The sequence below is a fragment of the Protomyctophum parallelum genome, assembly GCF_964188405.1.
Source record: "Protomyctophum parallelum genome assembly, chromosome: 11".
Lineage (NCBI taxonomy): Eukaryota > Metazoa > Chordata > Actinopteri > Myctophiformes > Myctophidae > Protomyctophum > Protomyctophum parallelum.
This window is the reverse complement of record NC_139707.1, coordinates 8,489,692-8,513,125: the sequence shown is the minus strand read 5'-3', so window position 1 is coordinate 8,513,125 and position 23,434 is coordinate 8,489,692. Positions and strand designations below refer to the sequence as shown.

Genomic DNA, 23,434 nt, shown 5'->3' with positions numbered 1-23,434 from the left:
CGTACGTTTGGGCATTTATTGGCATTATTGATCATACATCATATTACAGCGGTTATTGGTTAAATGATTATCGGACACATTTGAATTATCATGTAACTATTTTTCACTATTATGTATCATTATCATAATTCATTTGTCCTCTTTGTATTTCCTACATTCTGGGATGGATTGGACCCAAACACATGAACGCACTGGCCGTTGACTATCATTGCACGCGTTCACGTGCGTTCATGTATGAAACAGCATTCACGTGTCATCGTGAACGTGCGCAACGATAGTCAACAGACCAGCGCGTTCATGTGTTTGGGTCCAAACTGCAATACCAAATATGGCCACTATGTTCAGCCACTATTTCACCTCAGGGTTTCCTCCTAGTACAGCAGATAATAGGAACGATCTTTCACTTGGTGATACAAGCGTGAAATTTGGCATGAACATGCCTCTGGGTCACCTCTTTAACTTTTTTAACCGAGCCAACGAAAAATCCAATATGGCGGGGTTTTTTTCAAGATGGCCGCCAAATAAAAAAGGCTTTTTGTGGCGGTTCTGGACAACCATGGGTGCTGCCGACTCGAGACCGGGCACTGCACTCCCTGTGGGTGTGTGGAACGTGTGTGTCGAATTTGAAGTCGGTGGGGCGAACGGTTCTCGAGTTACGTGGATTACAGATGTACACACGCACACAAAATTCGTGCAATATAGCAGATCATTGGAACGGTTGTTCGCTTGGTGATACAAGCGTGACATTTGTCATGAACCTTCCTTTGGGTCAACTCTTTAACTTTTTTAACCGAGCCATCCAAGAATCCAATATGGCGGTGCTATTTCAAGATGGCCGCCACATCTAATTGTTAGCCTATGTCTACATTTCTTACAAATTTTAGGAAAAATTTCACCATTATAGATAGATAGATAGTTTTTATTTTTTTAATATATTCTTTATATTGTTTTTTTGTTTTCATACTGAAAATGGTAGCATGCTAATGCTAACTTAATGCTAAAAATAATGACAAAAAAAATAATATATATATATAAAGAATTAAAAAAAAATAATCTATAATCTATAATAGTGAAAATGTTCCTAAAATTTGTAAGAAATGTAGACATAGGCTAACATTTAGATGTGGCGGCCATCTTGAAATAGCACCGCCATATTGGATTCTTGGATGGCTCGGTTAAAAAAGTTAAAGAGGTGACCCAGAGGCATGTTCATGCCAAATTTCACGCTTGCATCACCAAGCGAACAACCGTTCCAATGATCTGCTACAGTATATTGCACGAAATTTGTGTGCGTGTGTACATCTGTAATCCACGTAACCCGAGAACCGTTCGCCCCACAGACTTCAAATTGGACACACACGTTCCACACACCAACAGGGAGTGCAGTGCCCGGTCTCGAGTCGGCCGCCCCCATGGTTGTCCAGAACCGCCACAAAAGGCCTTTTTTATTTGGCGGCCATCTTGAAAAATGACCGCCATATTGGATTTTTCGCTGGCTCGGTTAAAAAAGTTAAAGAGGTGACCCGGAGGCATGTTCATGCCAAATTTCACGCTTGTATCACCAAGTGAAAGGTTCTCTCACAATATGGCTGTTAGCCGCTGTACTATCCGGATGCCGTCTCTATTCATATATACTCTAAGCTGAAACCCCCATTTGATGTCTATGTGTGCACGCCCCTGTGCTCTGTCTGTGGTGGTTCTAATTCTGTCTGGCTAAAGCCCAGTGGTCGCTCTGGGATTGGTCTGTAACTAAGTATGCTGTGATTCCAGTAAACACGCTGACGACAAAGGAACACACATTACGTTTTTACTAGCTCTGGAGACAGGGAGGGCTTCTTCCGTCTGTGTGTGTGTGTGTGTGTGTGTGTGTGTGCGTGTGCGTGTGCGTGCATGTACTGTGTGTGTGTGTGTGTGTGTGTGTGTGTGTGTGTGTGTGCGTGCATGTACTGTGTGTGTACTGTGTGTGTGCCCTAACAAAAGGCAGTTTTAAGCCTGCCTTTTGTCTAAATAAGTCCCCCTACTGTGTGTACAATTGCTTTTCTGTGCTTCCCTCAATGGCTCCCCACGAAGAGACATTTTTATGGTATGTCCTCCATGTCTCCTTCTCACTGGAGAGGTTGTTGCTCCTCTTGGGGGAAAATAAATGCAGCTTTGAGAATAAGAGCTCGACCGACATAGTAATGGTCTGGCCGATATATTGGTCTTTATTTGACTTGGTGATTCCCCCGGTATGACGTATCAGTATTATGACATGCCCCTATTTTGGGCATGTCAATATAGACCATATCAGAATGTTTGAATGTTAGTAAACAAACAGGTATTTCCGGGTAGAGAATGTCTATCGATGTTTTCACGATAAAATGTAAAGTATGTCCAGAACATTAGCTACATTATGTCTAATTTGTCAACCTGTGGATATCATGCAATACCTTCACGGCCCACCAGTGGGCCCCGGCCCACAAGTTGATTCACAAAAATAATAAATACTATAATATAATAAGGCCTGCAGCTGCTTGAGCAGAGTGGCACTTCCATTTCAAACCAAACATCCTATTAAATATCTGCTTTTCTGCTCTTGCAGCATTCCTCAACAGCCCTGGCCCTTGGCTAGTTTTCATTTTCCCATGTGTTCATAATTTTTGACATATGGGAAGCAAGCTTTGCGGCCACCCTGGACTAGCTTAATTATTGGAAAGAACTGCGGGGCACACCCTGCAAACTTACAAAATGTCAAACCTACAAAATGTCTTCTTTTTTTTCTCATTCAATTTTTTATTTGTTTTCTGAACAAGAACACATAAGTCATTTTACAATTAACAGTATACAAAATTGAACTCAAAACATTCACTCTCACACGCATACTCGTGTGCACGCACGCACACGCACACACACACACACACACACACACACACACACACACACACAAAAACCCTTCCCTCCCCCTCCCCATCCTATTCACAGAATAATCAACCCACAACACATCCATTACAATATCACCGGGTCAGTAAGTCTTTCAGGTCTGATATTAGGTCTGTCCACATTGAAATTGTGCCCTCTTGGGCCTGATTAATCCTTGCCGATGACAGTTCCAGATAAGCAATGTCCAGAAAGCTTCGCAGCCAATGTGTTTTTGAAATATCATGTGGGGGATTCCAGCGTTGGGCTATGATCTTTTTGGCTGCCGTAAGCCCAGCCAACCAGACCTTGCGTGTCTTTGCCGTAAGAGGTAACATAGAATCATCGTTTAACAGGTGTACAAATGGATCCATCGGAAATTGCACCCCCAATAGATCTGTCAAAGTCCTTGTAACTCTTCCCCAAAACTCGTAGATCCCCGGACATTCCCATACCATATGAACAAATGAGCCTATAGTTCCTGGGGCACAGAATGTGCAGTATGGGTCAGATGCCAATCCCATTCGGTGCCTAATTCTCGGCGTTACATACGCTCTGTGACAAAACTTAAAGTGTATATACTGATGATTTGGATTCTTTGATGCTCCAGCCACATTCTTCCAAGTGACCTCCCAATCTATTTCCCGCCCTTCATCAGCTATATCCCTATTCCAGGCCTCCATTCCTGTAGAGGGGGCATATTTCTGGGCATTTAGTTGGTCATATAAATATGACACGATTCGTTTAGGGGCATTTTGAAACAAGTCAAGAATGGGATGGTCTTTTAATTCTGCTCCCCAGGGAACCCCATAGGCTCTACAAGCAGATCTGATTCTGAAATAAAAGAACAGAGAATGCCTATCAATCCCGTACCTTCTAACTATGTCCTGGAAGTCCATAATATTATTTGCTCCATTAATATCTTGAAGGGTCCTAATGCCCTTCTCCTCCCAACTCCTATTAGAGAATGGCCTTCCCCCAGATAGCATATAGTTGTTGTTCCACAATGGAGAAGATTTACACCACTTAGTTCCAAACCCTATGTATTTCTCTACTGCTCTAAACACCTGAAGTAAATATGAAAACATTGGACCATAGTACAAATTACATTTCTTAATAGAAATACCCATCAAAAGAAAACCTTTCATTCCTACAGTGTCTAATAAATCCTGTTCTAATTTTTCCCAAGAAGCTGTTTTATCCTTATCCATCCAAACAATGAGATTTCTCAACACAAAAGCCCAATGATACAGTTTGAAATTAGGGCATGCCCATCCCCCATCAGACCTCCCATACTGAAGCACAGACCATTTAATACTAGGTCGCTTATTATTCCAAATATATTTCCTTAATAGTGTGTCCAGCTTTTTCCAATAATTCGCTGGGGGTGCCAGCGGCACCATTGAACTAATAAAATTAATACGAGGCAGAACATTCATTTTAACCACTGCTATACGTGCTGGAACTGATGACGGCAAATGTTTCCATCTGTTAATATCTTCTTCTATTTTTTTTGACACCAATGAAAAATTAGTTTTTGCTATAGTAGCCAATGAAACACTGATTTGAATACCTAAGTATAGCACTTCAGTTTTAACTATAATCTGAGGGGGGATGGTCACTTCACTCTGATCGACATTTACAAGCATTAAAGCAGATTTTGACAGATTGATCTTGTAACCTGAAAAGTACCCAAAGTTCTCTATAATTTCTAACACAACCGGGAGTGAACGCTGCACATCAGCCATATATACAAGTGTGTCATCCGCATATAGTGAAATTGAATGTGATGTCGTTCCCACAGTAATCGGAGAAATCCGAATACAGCTCTTAATCAACTGCGCCAGTGGTTCAATGGATAAATTGAACATCAAAGGTGAGATCGGATCTCCTTGACGGACCCCACGTTTTATGTCAAATAGTTCTGAAAAACCTCCCCCGACGTTCACACGGGCCGACGGGTTAGCATATAAGGTTTGAATCATTTTGATAAACCTTTCTCCAAATTTAAACTTCTCCAGTACCTTCCAAAGATATGGAAATTCCAAACGGTCGAAAGCTTTTTCGGCGTCGACAAACAGTAGGCCGCAGGCAGGTGGGATTTTGCCCGTTGCACTCAGAATATGGAGGAGCCTACGAATATTGTCTGCCGCTAAGCGGTCCTTCAGAAAACCTGTCTGATCCGGGCTAATCAGTTTCCCAATAACCGTCTCAAGCCTACTGGCCAAAACTTTAGAAAAGATTTTTAAATCTGCATTTATCAATGAAATTGGCCTGTAGTTTGCACAGTCCATAGGATCTTTTCCGGGCTTTGGGATGACAGTGATTAGAGCTGTATTCAGGTCTCTATGAAAGAACCCAGTTTCTATTGCATAATTCAAAGTTTCCAACCATACTGGACCAATGACCTCCCATATTGCTAAATATAGCTCCACTGGAATACCATCTATACCGGGTGAACGTCCCTTATTGGTGTCTTTAACTGCTTTGAGTAGTTCTCCTAACGAAATGGGCGCATCTAATTTAATGGTGTCTTCTTCTGTCAAACTAGGAAGATCTAGATCTCCAAAGAACCCTGTAAAGTCCTCTTCTGAGGGGATACTACCGCCCGTATATAGTTCTCTATAAAAGTTCTTAAAAGTATCATTTATTTCTTCTGTTGAAGACACTATACCTCTGTTGACACATCTAATAGCCGGTATGGTCCTTTTAGCTTCCTGTCGTTTGATCGTTAGCGCCAGTAAATGGCTTGGCCTGCTGCCCTCCGCATAATATTTGTGTTTAGTTATATGAATCATGTATTCTGCCCTGCGTCTTAATAAATCGTTTAATTCAGCTTGTTTGGTTTTAAGCTCACTTTCTTTTGACATGGTGTAGCCTGCTTCAAGTGAATCTTCTAAGTCTTTGCATTGTTGTTCCAAACGGGTGATATTTTGTAGTCGTGATTTGTGTAAATGAGAACTATACCATATCGCGTTATTTCTGATGAAACCTTTAACCGTTGCCCAAACCACTGTCACATCCGTAACACTATCCCTATTTATAGAAATAAAGTCAGACAACTTTGTCTTCAGTTGTGAAATAAATTCCTCATTTTTCAGCAAAGTATTGTTAAACCTCCATCTAGACGTTTTATTTTTAATATTTCCATAATTAAAGGAAGATATCACAGGGCTGTGATCAGACAGTAACCTAGGCAAAAAGTCAATTGAATGCACCGAGGTCAGCAAGCCAGATGAAATAAGTATATGATCAATTCGAGTAAAGCTCTTGTGTCTCGGAGAAAAGTAAGTGTAGTCCTTTACAAGTGGGTTGTGCACCCTCCACACGTCCACTAAATTTAGATCCTTCATAAAACTATTCAAAGCCTTAGATGCAGAGTCTTGAGAACTCGCCATAGTTAGAGAAGATTTATCTAATTTCCCATTAATCACAGCGTTCATATCGGAGCCCACATATAATTGGTAATCGTTCAGTTTTAGCAGTTGTGCGGATATTGAAGGGAAAAAATCAGCCTCGAAAGTAGTTGGTGCATATATACTGATAAATGCAACTTTTTTACCTTGAATGGTTGTACAGCAAAATGTCATACGACCCTTCCTATCAGTGCCTATTTTATCAACAGTAATGTTTATGTTACGTTTCATTAGTATCATCACTCCCTTTGTGCGAGAACCATCCGAAGAGGCCGTCACCATTTTATAGAACCTATTTTGAACCCTGGGTGTGTCTTCAAGTTTAAGATGTGTTTCCTGTAAAAGCGCAATGTTAATATTCTTCCTGCGTAAATAATCTAAGACCTTTGAACGTTTTTGTGGTGTATTTAGACCTCTGACATTAAATGATATAACATTCAAACTCTCTAACCCTCCTGAACCTTGGTGCCGTTGTGAGTTAGTAATGGAATTAGGATGTGCCCCCCCCCCTCCTTCCCCTGAAACCCCCCGCCCCCCTCCCCTGACTTTGCGACATCAGTGAGCAACACTTAGCAATGTCTACCACTGAACCCTCTGTCCGCCCCCCCCTAATATTAAAACTATAGTAAAACGTACCCACAGGCATTTATCAAAAATTATAAAAGGAAAATAACACGTAGAAGACCTGAAATCGCCTTCTAAATCCTATACAAACACAACTAAACTAACCCCGTTCGTCAATATACTTTCAATAACACCCTAATTGAACCGCTGCCCAGCTATGACGACAGCCCCGCTACATCCACCCCCACGATCATCAGAACAGACATAAAATAAAAACATCATCCAAGCCTACGGGGGAACGGATACCCGTGGCGCATTATAATAATAAACCTAACTTAACCATCCACATAATGCTCGTATCGCGCCACTCGGTGGCGCGATATGAGCTTGTAGATCTGCTATTTCTAAATAGCTAAAGCATAACGTGATGCTGACACCAAAATGGGTGCCCGGTCAGAATGGGTTAAAGCTACCCGATTTATGCCAAAGAAATGGTTATGGCAAAACTTAACTTAAATAATAATCACTATTATGTGTCCATAAAACATGTATTCAGCTCTTTTGAATGCATTAATTGCATACAGTAGTCTGAAAACACACCTTTTCAGAATCCATCATGGCCTGTAGGACTTACCCTACCCCCTTAGATAGCACTTTTGTAGACTTAGATAGCATTTGATACAGACTTATAGCATGTTATGTAGACAGCACTATAATTGCATTGTATGTAGTCACAGCACTTTATAGTATGTAGCAGAGTGGCTCAGAGCCTCTGCCTGATGGCCTCAAAAGTCTAATATCTTCCCTGGTCCAAAGGGATATCCCTTTGGACTAGTGGTTAATATATTTGACTTTCACGTGGGAGACCCAAGTTCAAATCCCTGGCGTTACATATATGTATAGCATAGTATAGTATATATATGTATAGTTTATATGTATAGTTTCATTATATAGATATTCCACTGTTACGTTCTTAGCTTACGCATTTTTTATGATAACTACTTTTTGTATGTGATGTATTGCCATGCTTTTTGTTCTTGCTTAATGTAAATCGCTCTGGATTAAGAGCGTCTGCTAAATGCCTACATTGTAAATTGTATGTGCGTACATGACTGAGGCCCATTGTGTTTTTGTATACGCACATCAAGTAGTCTTCCTCTTAATCTGCCTTTGAGGTTCCTCTCCTCTCCTTCGTCCTGTTGCTATGCTTAGCAAATATTCCCGGAATGTTCCTATTTGGCAGACAGAGAGAGAGAGAGAGAGAGAGAGAGAGCCACAGCATATAGCCAGACCTGAATATTTTCTCAGTGAAACTCCACTACAGACATTCATTATACCAATTACAGGCCTCTCTCTTCATCCAAAACATTTTCTTGTTGGTCACTAATGAACTCTAATAAAGTTACGCAGCCAGCCGCCTCCATGTCATTCAGGCTAGACATGCACTCTCCGTTTAATTCAATTGGCTTCCATTAAAGCACAGCCTTATAATCCTAACGCAACATTTGAGCTGTTTGTTTATGTTAGTGGTTCTTCGCCAAGTGAGTCCGAGGACCTCCACCAGGGATCCTTTTTAGCTCGGGCACCTTTTTTAAATGTTTTCAGAAGGGGGTCCAAGTACAATACATTCATCATTAAGGGTGTCCTTTGCCAAGCTGTGGTTTACATCAATTCCCAAAGTGGGGTCCGGGGACTCCCAGGGGTCCTTGAGGAAGTTCCAGGGGGTCTCCAGCTAAATGATAGTTTGGAACCAAAGGGACCCTTATGGGTGTGTAACTCTGAGAGTGTACAAATGCATCCATTTGTACACTCTCAGAGTTAAATTAAGTTAATTAACATTGTTAACCAACATAAATAGTGGTCCGTAGCCTAATGCATGTCAAACTGGGGGTGGAAATGGTTGAAAATCACAGCTAGAGCTGTACAAATCTTCTCTTATGGCCTGGGGGGTCCCTGGCATACGTTTTCAAATGGGGGTCCGCAGGCTAATTAGAGTCAATTTGGGGGTCCTTAACATGGGAACCAGTGTCTGTGTGTTCATCCAGTCAGGAGCAACCTTCCCCTCTGCTGCACCACATTGTTTAAAGTGGGAGAGGCTCCTCCCCCTGCCTTAGTCAAGGTCCTAGACCTACTGCCATGGTAACTATGGCCTTGGCAAAGCCAGGGACCCACGCACGCACGCACACACGCACGCACGCACGCACGCACGCACGCACGCACGCACACACACACACACACACACACACACACACACACACACACACACACACACACACACACACACACACTCAGTGGGTGAATACTTAACAATGTTGCCTAGCACCATGGTAACATATAGAAACACTACACAGATCACTAATAATAACCAATCTGTGTCCTGCATACATATTAGCTAGGTTCAGCAAAATTAGGGATTTTATTAACAATTAAGCCACACACGGCCTAGATTGAATGAGGTGCATCAACGATACTTTGTAAGACAGGATGTTGTTGTTGACACTGCAGCGTGCAACCATTGGCCACATGTTTGCTTGTCTCTGTAGGCAAGCTACTGTACAGCAGGGTTGAACCACTTTAAGATACCATTTTATTTGCTAAAGCAAAACTTACATAATGTAGCTTTACATGGTTAAAATGTGTGCTTTGGATAGCGCCTTTATCCAAACAATGTGCATTACAGCAGTGGTTCCCAAACCATGTCAAAGACCCCCAAATTGACATCCATCAGCCCGCGGGCTCCCATTTGAAAAGATTTGCCAGGGACCCCCATAAGAGATCTAGCAGAGATTCTCAACCCGTTTCATTTCAAGGACCCCCAGCTTGACATGCGTTAGTCTACGGACCCCCATTTTATTGCACTTTAACCCATTCTGACCGGGCACCCATTTTGGTGTCAGCATCATGTTATGCTTTAGCTATTTTTGAAAAATCGAAGAGCGACTGACATTTTTAGAATCTGATCTCAGGTCAGAATGGGTTCATCAGACCAGTGTGTGTCCGGCGGAAACCTCGTATGAATCTGATCTCAGGTCAGAATGGGTTAAGAACCACTGAGCTGGAGAGCGGACAGCCATGCCCCCACTATTCATTTCAATGGAGTATAACAGAACCACGGAGATAGAGAGCGGACAGCCATGCCCCCACTATTCATTTCAATGGAGTATAACAGAACCACGGAGACAGAGAGCGGACAGCCATGCCCCCACTATTCATTTCAATGGAGTATAACAGAACCACGGAGACAGAGAGCGGACAGCCATGCCCCCACTATTCATTTCAATGGAGTATAACAGGGGTTCTCAACGTTCTTGGCTGGGAAATGCGTTGGTCATGTCTCGCTCAAACGAAAGAAAGCTAAAAATGGAAGAAGAAAAAAATGACACTCATCTTTTACTTTCTCTAATAACAACCTAAAACATGAACCTTGGTCGGAAAGAAATACAAAAACAAAGTTGTCCTTTAAAAGGCCACATCTCTATGGTATAACTATAGCCAACAGCATCTGTGAATGACATGGATTGTCCTCTCTCTCTCTCTCTCTCTCTCTCTCTCTCTCTCTCTCTCTCTCTCTCTCTCTCTCTCTCCAACCCCCCTCGTCCCTTCTGTCTCGTTGTCCCTCTTTCCCCCCCATGTCCTCTGGGATGTTCTCTCTTGCTGCACCAACCCCCCACCCCACGCCACCCCACCCCACCCGCAGGAGAGGCAGACGGAGCAACGGCCACAGTGGTGTTACAGGTAGAGCCGTTCAATTCACGATCAATTACTTTTTACTTGGGGATTGATTTCCGATGTTATTGTGCTTTTTTCCCCCAGCACATAGAAATACAATGTTTTTTTTTTGTGGCTTTCGCCTTTATTTTATATACAGTATTTTATGGAGTGACAGAAAGTAGGCTGACAGGAAATGGGGAGAGAGATGGGGGGGGGGGGGGGGGGGTGACATACAGTGAAGGCCGTCGGGATCGGGAGTCGAACCCGCGGCACACTGTCAAGCTGGATTACCAGCCAAGGTGCCTGGACCGCTGAGCCATGGCCCAGGCCACACATAGAAATGCATTTACATTTATTTCAGTTTGCCCTTTTAGGCTTCAAAAATAAAAATAAAATGTACAGGGTAGCTATGACACAAATATGTAAATAAATGACTATAGGCCTAGGCCTATACAGATGCATGTGCACAGTTGTTCCTTACATGGATTAACTCTGTTTTCATGGTTTTATGGTCCCGTTAATATTAACCATCCAGCAATATAAAAAACAATATGCATCATTATTACTAGTGCAAAAAAACACACTATGGCTAAAATAGGTTATATTGAATAATTGTAGGCCTATATGTACAAAACTATTTTGGAAATAGCCAATCTACAAGCTTACAACGCACCGCAACGCAACACCTTGTGAGCTTGTAGATTGGTTATTTCCCCAACTTTTGAAACAGATTTATACGGGCGAATGGAAGCAATTGTGACGATTAGCTATGCAAAACAATTGCAATTATCTACAAATAATTGCATTCTGCAATAACATGTCCTATAATGATTGTGAACTGGCCTGCAGCAGAGCCATTGAAGTACGACAGAGTTACGACATCTTCGTTCACTTCATGGGGCTTCAGTCCAATGACTGTCCAGCCAGTCCTGGACTTAGGCTTTAATGATCTTAAAGCCCTTTTATATTAGACCTTTTTTTGTAATAGTACAACATAAACATTACAGAGACTTTAGTTGTCCCTGTACAATACTTTAAAACAGTTGCCATGTTGCACACATGCCTAAAACTGCTGATATTTGCGCCGCCCTCGTTGAAAACAATGCATTTCAAACTCCAGGTTTGTAACTCCAGGGCTGCATGAACAGGACGGAAGTCTGCAGCAGGTGGAGCTGGCGTATGGCGTAACTCTGTGTAACTCTATGGCTCTGGTCTGCACTCTGCAGTGGTTCCAGGCAGCAGTGAGAGGAGGTGGCAGGAGGACCGGGCGGAGGTCTGCAGCAGGTGGAGCTGGCTGCAGCTGCGCGTGGCCGAGCTGCAGGGACGCATCCAGCAGCTGGAGGAGCTCCACAAGCACATCTGCTCCACCAAGGTAGAACTGGAAGAAAGTTAACCAGGGGTTCCCCAGATGGGCCTTGCAAACGGGGAGCGAAGAACGCACACGTTGTTGCCTGGATCAACGACAGGTCTGCTACAGGTCTGCTCGAGAGGGGCGCGACAACGCAAGCGTAAAAAAAAAGAAAAAAAAGCTAAACCGAATCCAGGTCTGGTGAGTCGAGGGCGTGTGCACGAAACGAGCACGCTCGCAACAAATTCACGGGCCCACGTAAATACGCTTGCGTTGTTGCATCGGGACTTCTCTGAGCAAAAACGCAGGTCTCATTGAAAATGAACTATAGGCGAGTTTTATCGCTCCCTGTTTGCAAGGCCCCTTCACTAGCATGTCTGAAGTAAAATCAGACACAAGTAGTAGCATCTGCTTTAATTCATATTTAGAAAATGTTTCAGATGTCAAACATTTCTGAGATGATGGAATGGTGATGGATGGGGAACCTTCTGAAAGCTTCATGGGCAAAGATAATAAACTTCAAAATAAAATAAATTAAACGACAAAATGACATGCTAGTGTTGGATTGAGACCCAAAAGAGAGACATTTGGGGCTGTATTTTGCGTGTCTTAAGTACCAGGGCTTATTACCTAACTTGAGTAAACTAAAGACCTGGAGGCGTGATCAATGCTCTTTGGCCACTCAGAATAGCCAAATGTGTCTGAAAAATGTGGGTTTTTTCCCTCCTGACATTCATCTTTTTGAAAATGTAGAAAATCATTTAAAACATTCTTAAACACAATTTATAGGAAACAATTAAGAGTAAAGAAAAGAAAAGACATTTCCTCGCAAAACAAATCTTGTTTCCCCCCCCCCCCCCATGCCTCAGTGTTTGGTGAAACTCTGAAATACTGTCTGTGCAGTCCTGGGAATCATGACCCCCATATATCTCACCGAGCTTCTGCGGCCTTACCGTACATTCCAGCCAGGGCTCTGAGGTCTGCTGATCAGTCACTACTAACTGTACTTGAAACAACAAAACGGAGTTTAGGGATAAGGGGTTTAGCGGGGTGTGTTTTCGCCTCCCGAGTAGGACACGAGAGGCACTTACACGAAGCTCCCTCCTACATTCTACATTACATTCAGAAACGAGTGGGAGTTGATCTTTTGAGAATGAATGACGTCAGAGTTTAATATGACTCACTGAGCTGCAAGATTGAAATCACTCCCAACATCTTGCCGTTTATTTAGTTTATTTCTGACAGTTGCACTGTGCATTACATATTTAATGAAATAATAAAGCAGGGGCGCAGATAGCATTTTATAACTGGGGGGGGGCATATTTGGGGGCTATCTGCGTGCACGAATTTCTTTTGCGCATAATTACGCACATTTTCCGCGTTAGTGGATTTCACGGCAAAGCGCATGCAGCCACGGTACATGGCCTTTTTTTTGGAGGGGATAATAACCCCCTATAATCCCCCCCGTCCCCGTCCCCCTGAAATAATGATATATATAGAATACATGAAATAAGATTTATCGATTTCATTAACACAAATCGATTCAGATTAGGAGAAGTCGAAAGTTGAAAAAAGAAGAAAAAAAAATGTTTTCCCCATATCATATTTTTTGCTCTATGTGTGCGTGTGTACAGAATTCAAACTGTAGCATTGATTATTGTCACGGACAGAAGTCATTCTTTCCCCTTTGCATATGCACCGGAGTGCACTCGCCTATTAGTTTGCATTGCATTCAGAACGCGCCCTTAATTAAAAACCAAATGCAGCTGTGTATGTGGCTCTCCCCCCTCACCTCCGTGCTGGAAATATAACGTCTGTCGTCTGGGTTTCCGAGGCTACATCCGTGCTGACGCAATGACTGTCCTGTTTCTGGTTAAGCTTTACACGCGGGGCACATGAACCTCTCCGTCTCCGGTCAGTGCTGGTTGTTGTTTATTTGCATGGCTCAGAAAATAAGTAACAAACTAAAATGAGAAGAACGTTATCGAGTTGTTGCCGGTACGGTAATCCTGTACCGGCACCGCGTGTAGCGTTTGGTTTCATTAACGCGATCGTGACAAAATAGCCTACTCTGCTGCTGCCCGCAGAGCATATATATGATGAACGGTAAAGATACCAAAGATTGGACAGACAGTGCTACGCAACATGGAAGTAACACTGACTCGAAGCCGTTTATAAATCAGTCAGTGAACGGACGAGTCAACTTTTCACCCCAGGTTTGGTCCCCGTCGTCTGTCCGTCGTCTGCACTGTGTCATATTGAACCTCTGATATAGATGATACATGCACTGTGTCATATTGAACCTCTGATATAGATGATACATGCACTGTGTCATATTGAACCTCTGATATAGATGATACATGCACTGTGTCATATTGAACCTCTGATATAGATGATACATGCGCTGTGTCATATTGGAGAGGCCACTGAATGCGCAGTGCTTTGTTTTACATGCTCCGTATTTGAGTGCGCGGCACCTCCACCCGCCCCTGTTAAGTCCCACCCCCCCGCATAAAACGATTTATCGACTCAACTTCGACTTTGCTGTCTGACAAGTCGACTGTGTGTGTGTGTGTGTGTGTGTGTGTGTGTGTGTGTGTGTGTGTGTGTGTGTGTGTGTGTGTGCGCACGCGTGTGTGTGTGTGTGTGTGCGCGCGCGTGCATGCTTGCTCATGCCTGCCAGGGTGGAGTGGTACTGGCCAAGTCGCAGCCTCTGACAGACAGACAGATCCAGCAGACGCTGCTGAGGGAGACGGCAGGGCTGTCCTACACCACCGGGGCCGCAGAGCAGCCTGTGGACACCGACAGCGAGCCCAGCAGCCCCACACGCCTCCTTCACAACATACAGAGACAGGTATACGACCCAGGAGCCCCACACGCCTCCTTCACAACATACAGAGACAGGTATACGACCCAGGAGCCCCACACGCCTCCTTCACAACATACAGAGACAGGTATACGACCCAGGAGCCCCACACGCCTCCTTCACAACATACAGAGACAGGTATACGACCCAGCAGCCCCACACGCCTCCTTCACAACATACAGAGACAGGTATACGACCCAGGAGCCCCACACGCCTCCTTCACAACATACAGAGACAGGTATACGACCCAGCAGCCCCACACGCCTCCTTCACAACATACAGAGACAGGTATACGATCCAGGAGCCCCACACGCCTCCTTCACAACATACAGAGACAGGTATACGACCCAGGAGCCCCACACGCCTCCTTCACAACATACAGAGACAGGTATACGACCCAGGAGCCCCACACGCCTCCTTCACAACATACAGAGACAGGTATACGACCCAGGAGCCCCACACGCCTCCTTCACAACATACAGAGACAGGTATACGATCCAGGAGCCCCACACGCCTCCTGCACAACATACAGAGACAGGTATACGATCCAGGAGCCCCACACGCCTCCTTCACAACATACAGAGACAGGTATACGACCCAGCAGCCCCACACGCCTCCTTCACAACATACAGAGACAGGTATACGACCCAGGAGCCCCACACGCCTCCTGCACAACATACAGAGACAGGTATACGATCCAGGAGCCCCACACGCCTCCTTCACAACATACAGAGACAGGTATACGACCCAGGAGCCCCACACGCCTCCTTCACAACATACAGAGACAGGTATACGACCCAGGAGCCCCACACGCCTCCTGCACAACACCAGGTCAGCACGTTCTATTATGGCTAAAAATGTGTCAATGGCTCAGGTACATGAGCTACTGGAGCAACAAAAAGATTTTTTTAAAGAATCCTTGCAACAACTTGAGAACAGCTACAAGAGCTTTGTGAATACAATAATGGATAACACCAGCAAAAGGCTGGATGGTATTCTGAAAGAAGTGGAGGGAATTAAAGCTAGCCTCCAATTCACACAGAAGGATGTAGATGATCTCAAAGGGTCATGTGACAAGCTGTCCGTGAACTGTAAAACATTTGGCAAAGACATTGGAAGACTAGGGGAATCTTTCAGCTCATCTGATTCTAAAGCTGACTATCTTGAGAGTCAATCAAGGCGAAATAACCTTATAATCGATGGAATTCTAGAGGTTGATGGTGAAACATGGGCTGACACTGAACAGAAAGTGAAGGACATGTTCAGAGAAAATCTCAAGCTAGACCCTAGTAAGATAGAGATCGAAAGAGCCCATCGCATGGGGAAAAGGTCCAGTGCAAATGCTGAGGCTAAAACTGGAGAACAGGGGTCTGGAAAGAAACATGACAGGCCACGCTCCATTGTTGTTAAGCTTCTGAGGTTCAAGGATAGGGAGAATGTGCTGGGAAAGGCAAATAAACTCAAAGGCACAAATATGTATATTAATGAAGATTATACAGAGGCGGTCAAACTAAAGAGAAAGGAGCTACTACCTAAGATGAAGGAGGCAAGAAGCAAAGGTCTTTTCGCAGTTTTACGTCATGACAAGCTCATTATTCGCCCTGGCCGACAGCAGGGGAATGATAATGGTTCTGTATAGATGGGTCATGTTATGGTTATGGTGAGCAGTTTACTTATACTGTTTATCATGGCCTGTATTCTGGATAATTTCAACAGAGAAATTATCATTGATAATGTTATTTGTTGTTATATATCTTTTTTCTGTCATTTCAAATGTACGCAAGTTGACCATATTTGTGGCAGGTATTGTAAGGCATATAAATTAAATACTTGGCAGAGTGTTAAGGGATGCTGTATTTCTCAGGGTTGCAATGTCTAAATTTCCAACCAAAGGCCTAATAATGGCTCATCTAAATGTATGTAGTCTTAGAAATAAAGTTCATGAGGTACAGCGCCTGGCTAGTCAGCACAACATCCATATTTTTACTGTATCAGAAACCCATCTTGAGCCCTCATTTGGTAATGCAGAGGTGTCAATACAGGGCTACAATATATTCAGAAAGGACAGAAATAGATATGGAGGTGGTGTTGCAATATATATTCAAAGTCATATCCCTGCTGAACCTATGGATGGTCTATCAATAGATGGCAGTATTGAGGCAGTATGGGTTCTAGTACATCTACCACATACTAAGCCATTTCTTATAGGATGCTGTTATAGACCCCCTAATGCTGACATGAAATATCTGTCAGACATATGCAGTATGGTTGATAAAGCCTCTGATGGAAACAGAGAAATATACTTAATGGGAGACATGAATATTCATTGGTTTTCTGATAAGTGTAATATGAAATGTAAGATGTTATCCATGGCTCAAGCATGCAATCTGACACAAATGGTATCTCATCCAACTAGGATTTTCACTAATAAGAATGGCAATACTTCTTCCACATGTTTGGACCTAATATTTACCAATTTTCCAGAACGCTGTTCTAAAGCAGTTTCCATTGCAGTAGGATTTAGTGACCATAACTTAGTTGCACTGTCTAGGAGTATTAGAATCCCAAAAAGAGGTAATCAAATTATCAACAAGAGATCTTACAAGCACTTTAACAAGGAAGTATTTGTTGGTGAGGTTGAACAAGTGGACTGGTCTATAGTGTGTAAAGAGAACAACCCTGAAATATCACTAAATGTGTTTATGAATTTGCTTATGCAAATAGTAAATAGGCACGCACCATTTAGGAAATTTACTGTTAGGTCAAAAGGTGCCCCATGGCTGGATAAAGAGATCCATGAGTTAATGACATTGAGGGATAATGCAAAGAAAACAGCAAACAGATTGGGTTTGAGATCAGATAGACAAATATACTGTCAATTAAGGAACAAAGTATCAAGGTTAAATATAAAGAAAAAGAAAGAGTATTATAAACATAGAATTAATGAAACAAAAAATGATGGGAAAAAACTATGGTCAACACTGAATGAAATAATGGGCAGGAAATCAAATGTATCTATTTCATTCATACAATCTGAAGGAATGTTCATAACAAAACCTTATGATATTGCAAACCACTTCAATGATTTTTTTAAAAATAAAGTTGATAAATTAAGAGAAGGTCAAGAAAGTAGTGATGGGTCACTATCACGTACACTTATAAAGAAAGAAATTATGAAAGACAAAAACTGTCTCTTCAGCTTTAATCAAGTTGATAGGGAAACAGTTTTGAAATTAATCATGTCGCAAGCAGATTCCACTTCTTCTGGTACTGATAACTTAGACAGTAGAATATTGAAAATTGTTGTTAATTCTGTGGTTACTCCTATATGTCATATATTCAACCAGTGTTTAAACTATGGGGTCCACCCAACAGTATGGAAGGAAGCTAAAATCATTCCACTTCCAAAAGATAAGAATAAAACATTTACTGGTCCAAATAGCCGTCCTATCAGTATTTTACCGTTGCTAAGCAAAATTATGGAAAAGATTGTTTTCAAACAGGTCATGGACTATTTTGCCATTAATAATCTACTCTCACCCTTTCAGCATGCTTATAGGGAAGGCCATTCTACAAGCACTGCACTTTTACAAATGAATGACGATTGGTTATCTTCCATGGACAATAAGAAATTAGTAGGTGCTGTTATGCTGGACTTCAGTGCAGCATTTGATGTAATTGATCATTCTTTGCTTGTAGATAAGCTACAGTGTTACGGTTTCACCTCTAATGCATTGTCTTGGTTTGGTCATTATCTCTCAGGGAGGCAACAGAGGGTCTTCTTTAATGGCAGCTTTTCAAACTGGAACCCCATTAACTGTGGAGTTCCACAAGGGAGCTGCCTGGGGCCTCTGTTATACTCCATTTTCACGAATGATTTACCACTTTGTGTAAAGAATGTTAATACAATTATGTATGCTGATGACACAACATTATATAGCGCAGACACATCTGAGCAAGTTGTTACTGACACATTAAGCAGAGCTCTAGCAGACACTTATGAGTGGATCGAGTGTAACAAGCTTGTGCTAAATATTTCCAAGACAAAGGCCATTGTGCTTGGATCTAGATATATGTTGGGCAAGAATCCTCAGTTAAAATTGTCAATTGGCAACACACAAATTGAACAGGTGAACACAATAAAACTTCTGGGAGTAACTATAGATAGCTCTTTATCTTGGTCAAAACATATAAATAATATTGTAATCAAAATGGGAAGGGGAATTGGTATGGCTAGAAAATGTTCTGCTTTCATTTCTCCTTCCATAATGAAATCGGTTATCCATTCTTTGGTTTTGTCACACTTAGAATACTGCCCTGTTATCTGGTCAGCAGCTACTAAATCTGATTTGAAAAAGTTACAAGTTGCTCAGAACAAAGCGGCTCGTCTGGCATTAGGCTCCTCATACAGGACTAGTATTGATTATATGCATGAACATCTTGCATGGCTTATGGTGGAAAATAAATTAGAGGTGAGTCTCCTAATGCTACTGCGAAATATCATCACCACCGGTAAGCCATACAGCCTGGCTCACCAGTTAAAAATGACTGCTGAACATGGTCACAACACCAGAGGAGCAGCCTCTGGAAACATAAGAATAAGAATAACACCAAAATCAAACTGTCTCAAAAACACTGGTATATATAGGGCAATAATTCTCTGGAATGCTCTGCCCAAAAACATCTTATCAATAATAAATAACAAAACTACTTTCAAAAGAAATGTCAAACGATACCTTGCCAATTTGTCAAGTATATAACTGATTTGAGTATTTGAGTTTATTAATAGTTTTTATCATGTGAATTTGTTTTTGTATTTTTAATTTAGTTTTTCCTGTTTTAATGTGAATTTTTACTTGTACAACTGTATTGTATTTGTGTGATTCAGGACCCCAGGAAGACTAGAGGCTCTTTCATGTGTCTCTAATGGGGATCCTTTAATAAACATAAACATAAACATAAACAGAGACAGGTATACGACCCAGGAGCACCACACGCCTCCTTCACAACATACAGAGACAGGTATACGACCCAGGAGCCCCACACGCCTCCTTCACAACATACAGAGACAGGTATACGATCCAGGAGCCCCACACGCCTCCTTCACAACATACAGAGACAGGTATACGACCCAGGAGCCCCACACGCCTCCTTCACAACATACAGAGACAGGTATACGACCCAGGAGCCCCACACGCCTCCTTCACAACATACAGAGACAGGTATACGATCCAGGAGCCCCACACGCCTCCTTCACAACATACAGAGACAGGTATACGACCCAGGAGCCCCACACGCCTCCTTCACAACATACAGAGACAGGTATACGACCCAGGAGCCCCACACGCCTCCTTCACAACATACAGAGACAGGTATACGATCCAGGAGCCCCACACGCCTCCTTCACAACATACAGAGACAGGTATACGACCCAGGAGCCCCACACGCCTCCTTCACAACATACAGAGACAGGTATACGACCCAGGAGCCCCACACGCCTCCTTCACAACATACAGAGACAGGTATACGATCCAGGAGCCCCACACGCCTCCTTCACAACATACAGAGACAGGTATACGACCCAGGAGCCCCACACGCCTCCTTCACAACATACAGAGACAGGTATACGACCCAGGAGCCCCACACGCCTCCTTCACAACATACAGAGACAGGTATACGACCCAGGAGCCCCACACGCCTCCTTCACAACATACAGAGACAGGTATACGACCCAGCAGCCCCACACGCCTCCTGCACAACATACAGAGACAGGTATACGACCCAGGAGCCCCACACGCCTCCTTCACAACATACAGAGACAGGTATACGACCCAGCAGCCCCACACGCCTCCTGCACAACATACAGAGACAGGTATACGATCCAGGAGCCCCACACGCCTCCTGCACAACATACAGAGACAGGTATACGACCCAGGAGCCCCACACGCCTCCTGCACAACATACAGAGACAGGTATACGACCCAGCAGCCCCACACGCCTCCTTCACAACATACAGAGACAGGTATACGATCCAGGAGCCCCACACGCCTCCTGCACAACATACAGAGACAGGTATACGATCCAGGAGCCCCACACGCCTCCTGCACAACATACAGAGACAGGTATACGATCCAGGAGCCCCACACGCCTCCTTCACAACATACAGAGACAGGTATACGATCCCGGAGCCCCACACGCCTCCTTCACAACATACAGAGACAGGTAGGGTAGAATCCAGGAGCCCCACACGCCTCCTGCACAACATACAGAGACAGGTATACGATCCAGGAGCCCCACACGCCTCCTTCACAACATACAGAGACAGGTAGGGTAGAATCCAGGAGCCCCACACGCCTCCTGCACAACATACAGAGACAGGTATACGATCCAGGAGCCCCACACGCCTCCTGCACAACATACAGAGACAGGTATACGATCCAGGAGCCCCACACGCCTCCTTCACAACATACAGAGACAGGTATACGATCCAGGAGCCCCACACGCCTCCTTCACAACATACAGAGACAGGTATACGATCCCGGAGCCCCACACGCCTCCTTCACAACATACAGAGACAGGTAGGGTAGAATCCAGCCCCACACGCCTCCTGTAGGCCTGTCAATCTAAGCAAAAAAGGTTGTGTGTGTGCCTCAAAATAAATTGCAATAGTAACGGTTCAAGGTTGTTTTTATGATCCTTAGGGTCATCCAAATAGCATATTAAAATTTGTAGATGAAATAATTAGTGGATCGTGGTAAAATCAGGAGTTGAAAGTTGGCCGGAGTGCGATTAACAACCTATATAAGGCAAACAAAAAAATCTAATTGTCATTATGCTTTAAGTAGCATGTCACTTGTCAAACTAGGGGATTTTCATAATTCTGAATCCTTTACCAACATTAGTTTTGCACGAAAAACATGCCTTGGGCTAAAAACTCTTTTTTATTTGGTCATCACAAATATGATGAGGTCATCACATTTGGGCAAGTGACTATGGCCTCATTTAGGCCATCGTGAATAAATAAAATACAAATCATAAGAAATTCCATAAATTAGAAAACAATTTGTTTAAAAAGGTAACTTAGGGTAGGTACCTTCACAAAAAACATGCAGTAATCCTGGTCACTAAACTGCCTCTCCCTGGCCAGCCGGGGCGCCTGATGGAGGGGAAAGGAAGTTAAGGAACTGGTTGGAATTACGTGTTCCTTCCACGCGCTACGTCCAACCAGGGAAACTCCCCCCTGTCAGGTGTAAAGGAGCAACTTGGACACTCGGGCATGAAGGAAGCGTGAGTTCAATGGGGACTAGGTTGGTGGAGGGTGTGTAGAGCCCAGGATCACATTAGATGATTGACACAGGGGTGAAAAATGGGTTACAAAATCGTGGGATAAAAAAATATATATAAAAAAAAAGAAAAAAAAAAAGAAGTTAACTTGTCGGCTATTTTCCACAAATGTGGGTCCCGGGCAAAATGTCTAATTTCTCTTCTGGGTCTTGTAAGTGAAAAGGTTTTGTAACCATTGGTTTTGATGCCTTCTCTCCACTGCAGAGTGCCCAGCTGAGCCAGATAGTCACCAGCCTGTCTGCGTTCTCATCACCCAGCTCCAAACAACCACAGGCCTGGAAGGGCCTCAGCAAAAGAGCCTTCAGCCGGTACAAGATACAGCACGCACGCACGCACCCATGGTCATGGAAGGGGAACCTTCTGAAAGCTTCATGGGCAAAGATAATCAACTTCAAAATCAAAAGAAACGGTCAAAATGACCTCTCAGACATGCTAGTGTTGTGACTCACTGAACTGCAAGATTGAAATCACTCCCAACATCTTGCATTTAGTTTATTTCTGACAGTTGCGCTGTGCATTACCCACGCACGCATGCACCCACGCATGCACCCATGCACGCACTCACACGATTGTCACTATAGTATACTACACTGGTGTGCATGCCGTGACACAGATCCAGGTTTGCCTCAGGATTTTGTGACAATCACAAATCATTATTATTTCTGTATATTATTTATACAAAAGTTATGCATTATTTTATTTTTTTATTCACTATATCAGCACTATTATTTTTAAATTAATGAATATATTCCTACAAACAAAATGTAAAAAAAGGGGGATCTACAAGAAATCTGATTTGAGTTTCTGTTTGAGAACATTAACTGACCAACACAAATATACAAACACAAATAACTTTGATAGATATATTTGAAAACGAGGTTAAGCTGTACAGCTGCTATAGGTTGTTGTAGCTGACACAATATAATATATTTGCTGAAAAAAGCGCTATGGTTCTTGCCTATGAAACGCCCATAGAGACGTGAGAGAACCGTGTCATTTATCAAGAGTTTAACCCATTCTGAACGGGAACCCCTTTTGGGGTTTTAAGCATTATGTTATACTTTAGCTATTGAACAATAGCAGTTCTACAAGCTCATAGCGCGCCACTGAGTGCCACGCTACGAACTTGTAGGTCTGCTATTTCTTTTGAAAAATCGTGAAAATGTGTCGCAAATCTTTGAATATATATATTCTTTTAACTCAAATCTTTGCTGCTGGAACAACATATTTTCAGATGGCCAATTGCATATAATCTTGGGGGTCGTTTGACATGAAAATGTTGACACAGAA

General features: G+C 43.1%; 1 protein-coding gene across 1 annotated transcript in view; it reads left to right on the top strand.

Moving 5' to 3' along the window:
* The window catches only part of kansl1l (KAT8 regulatory NSL complex subunit 1-like), a 52,495-nt gene that overhangs the window by 12,513 nt on the left and 16,548 nt on the right, over window positions 1-23,434 (top strand). The window contains exons 3-6 of the mRNA XM_083776173.1: window positions 10,573-10,610; window positions 11,813-11,958; window positions 14,618-14,788; window positions 22,349-22,452. Coding sequence (XP_083632299.1) covers window positions 10,573-10,610; window positions 11,813-11,958; window positions 14,618-14,788; window positions 22,349-22,452 — 459 coding nt within the window. The remainder of the gene's footprint in view (window positions 1-10,572; window positions 10,611-11,812; window positions 11,959-14,617; window positions 14,789-22,348; window positions 22,453-23,434) is intronic.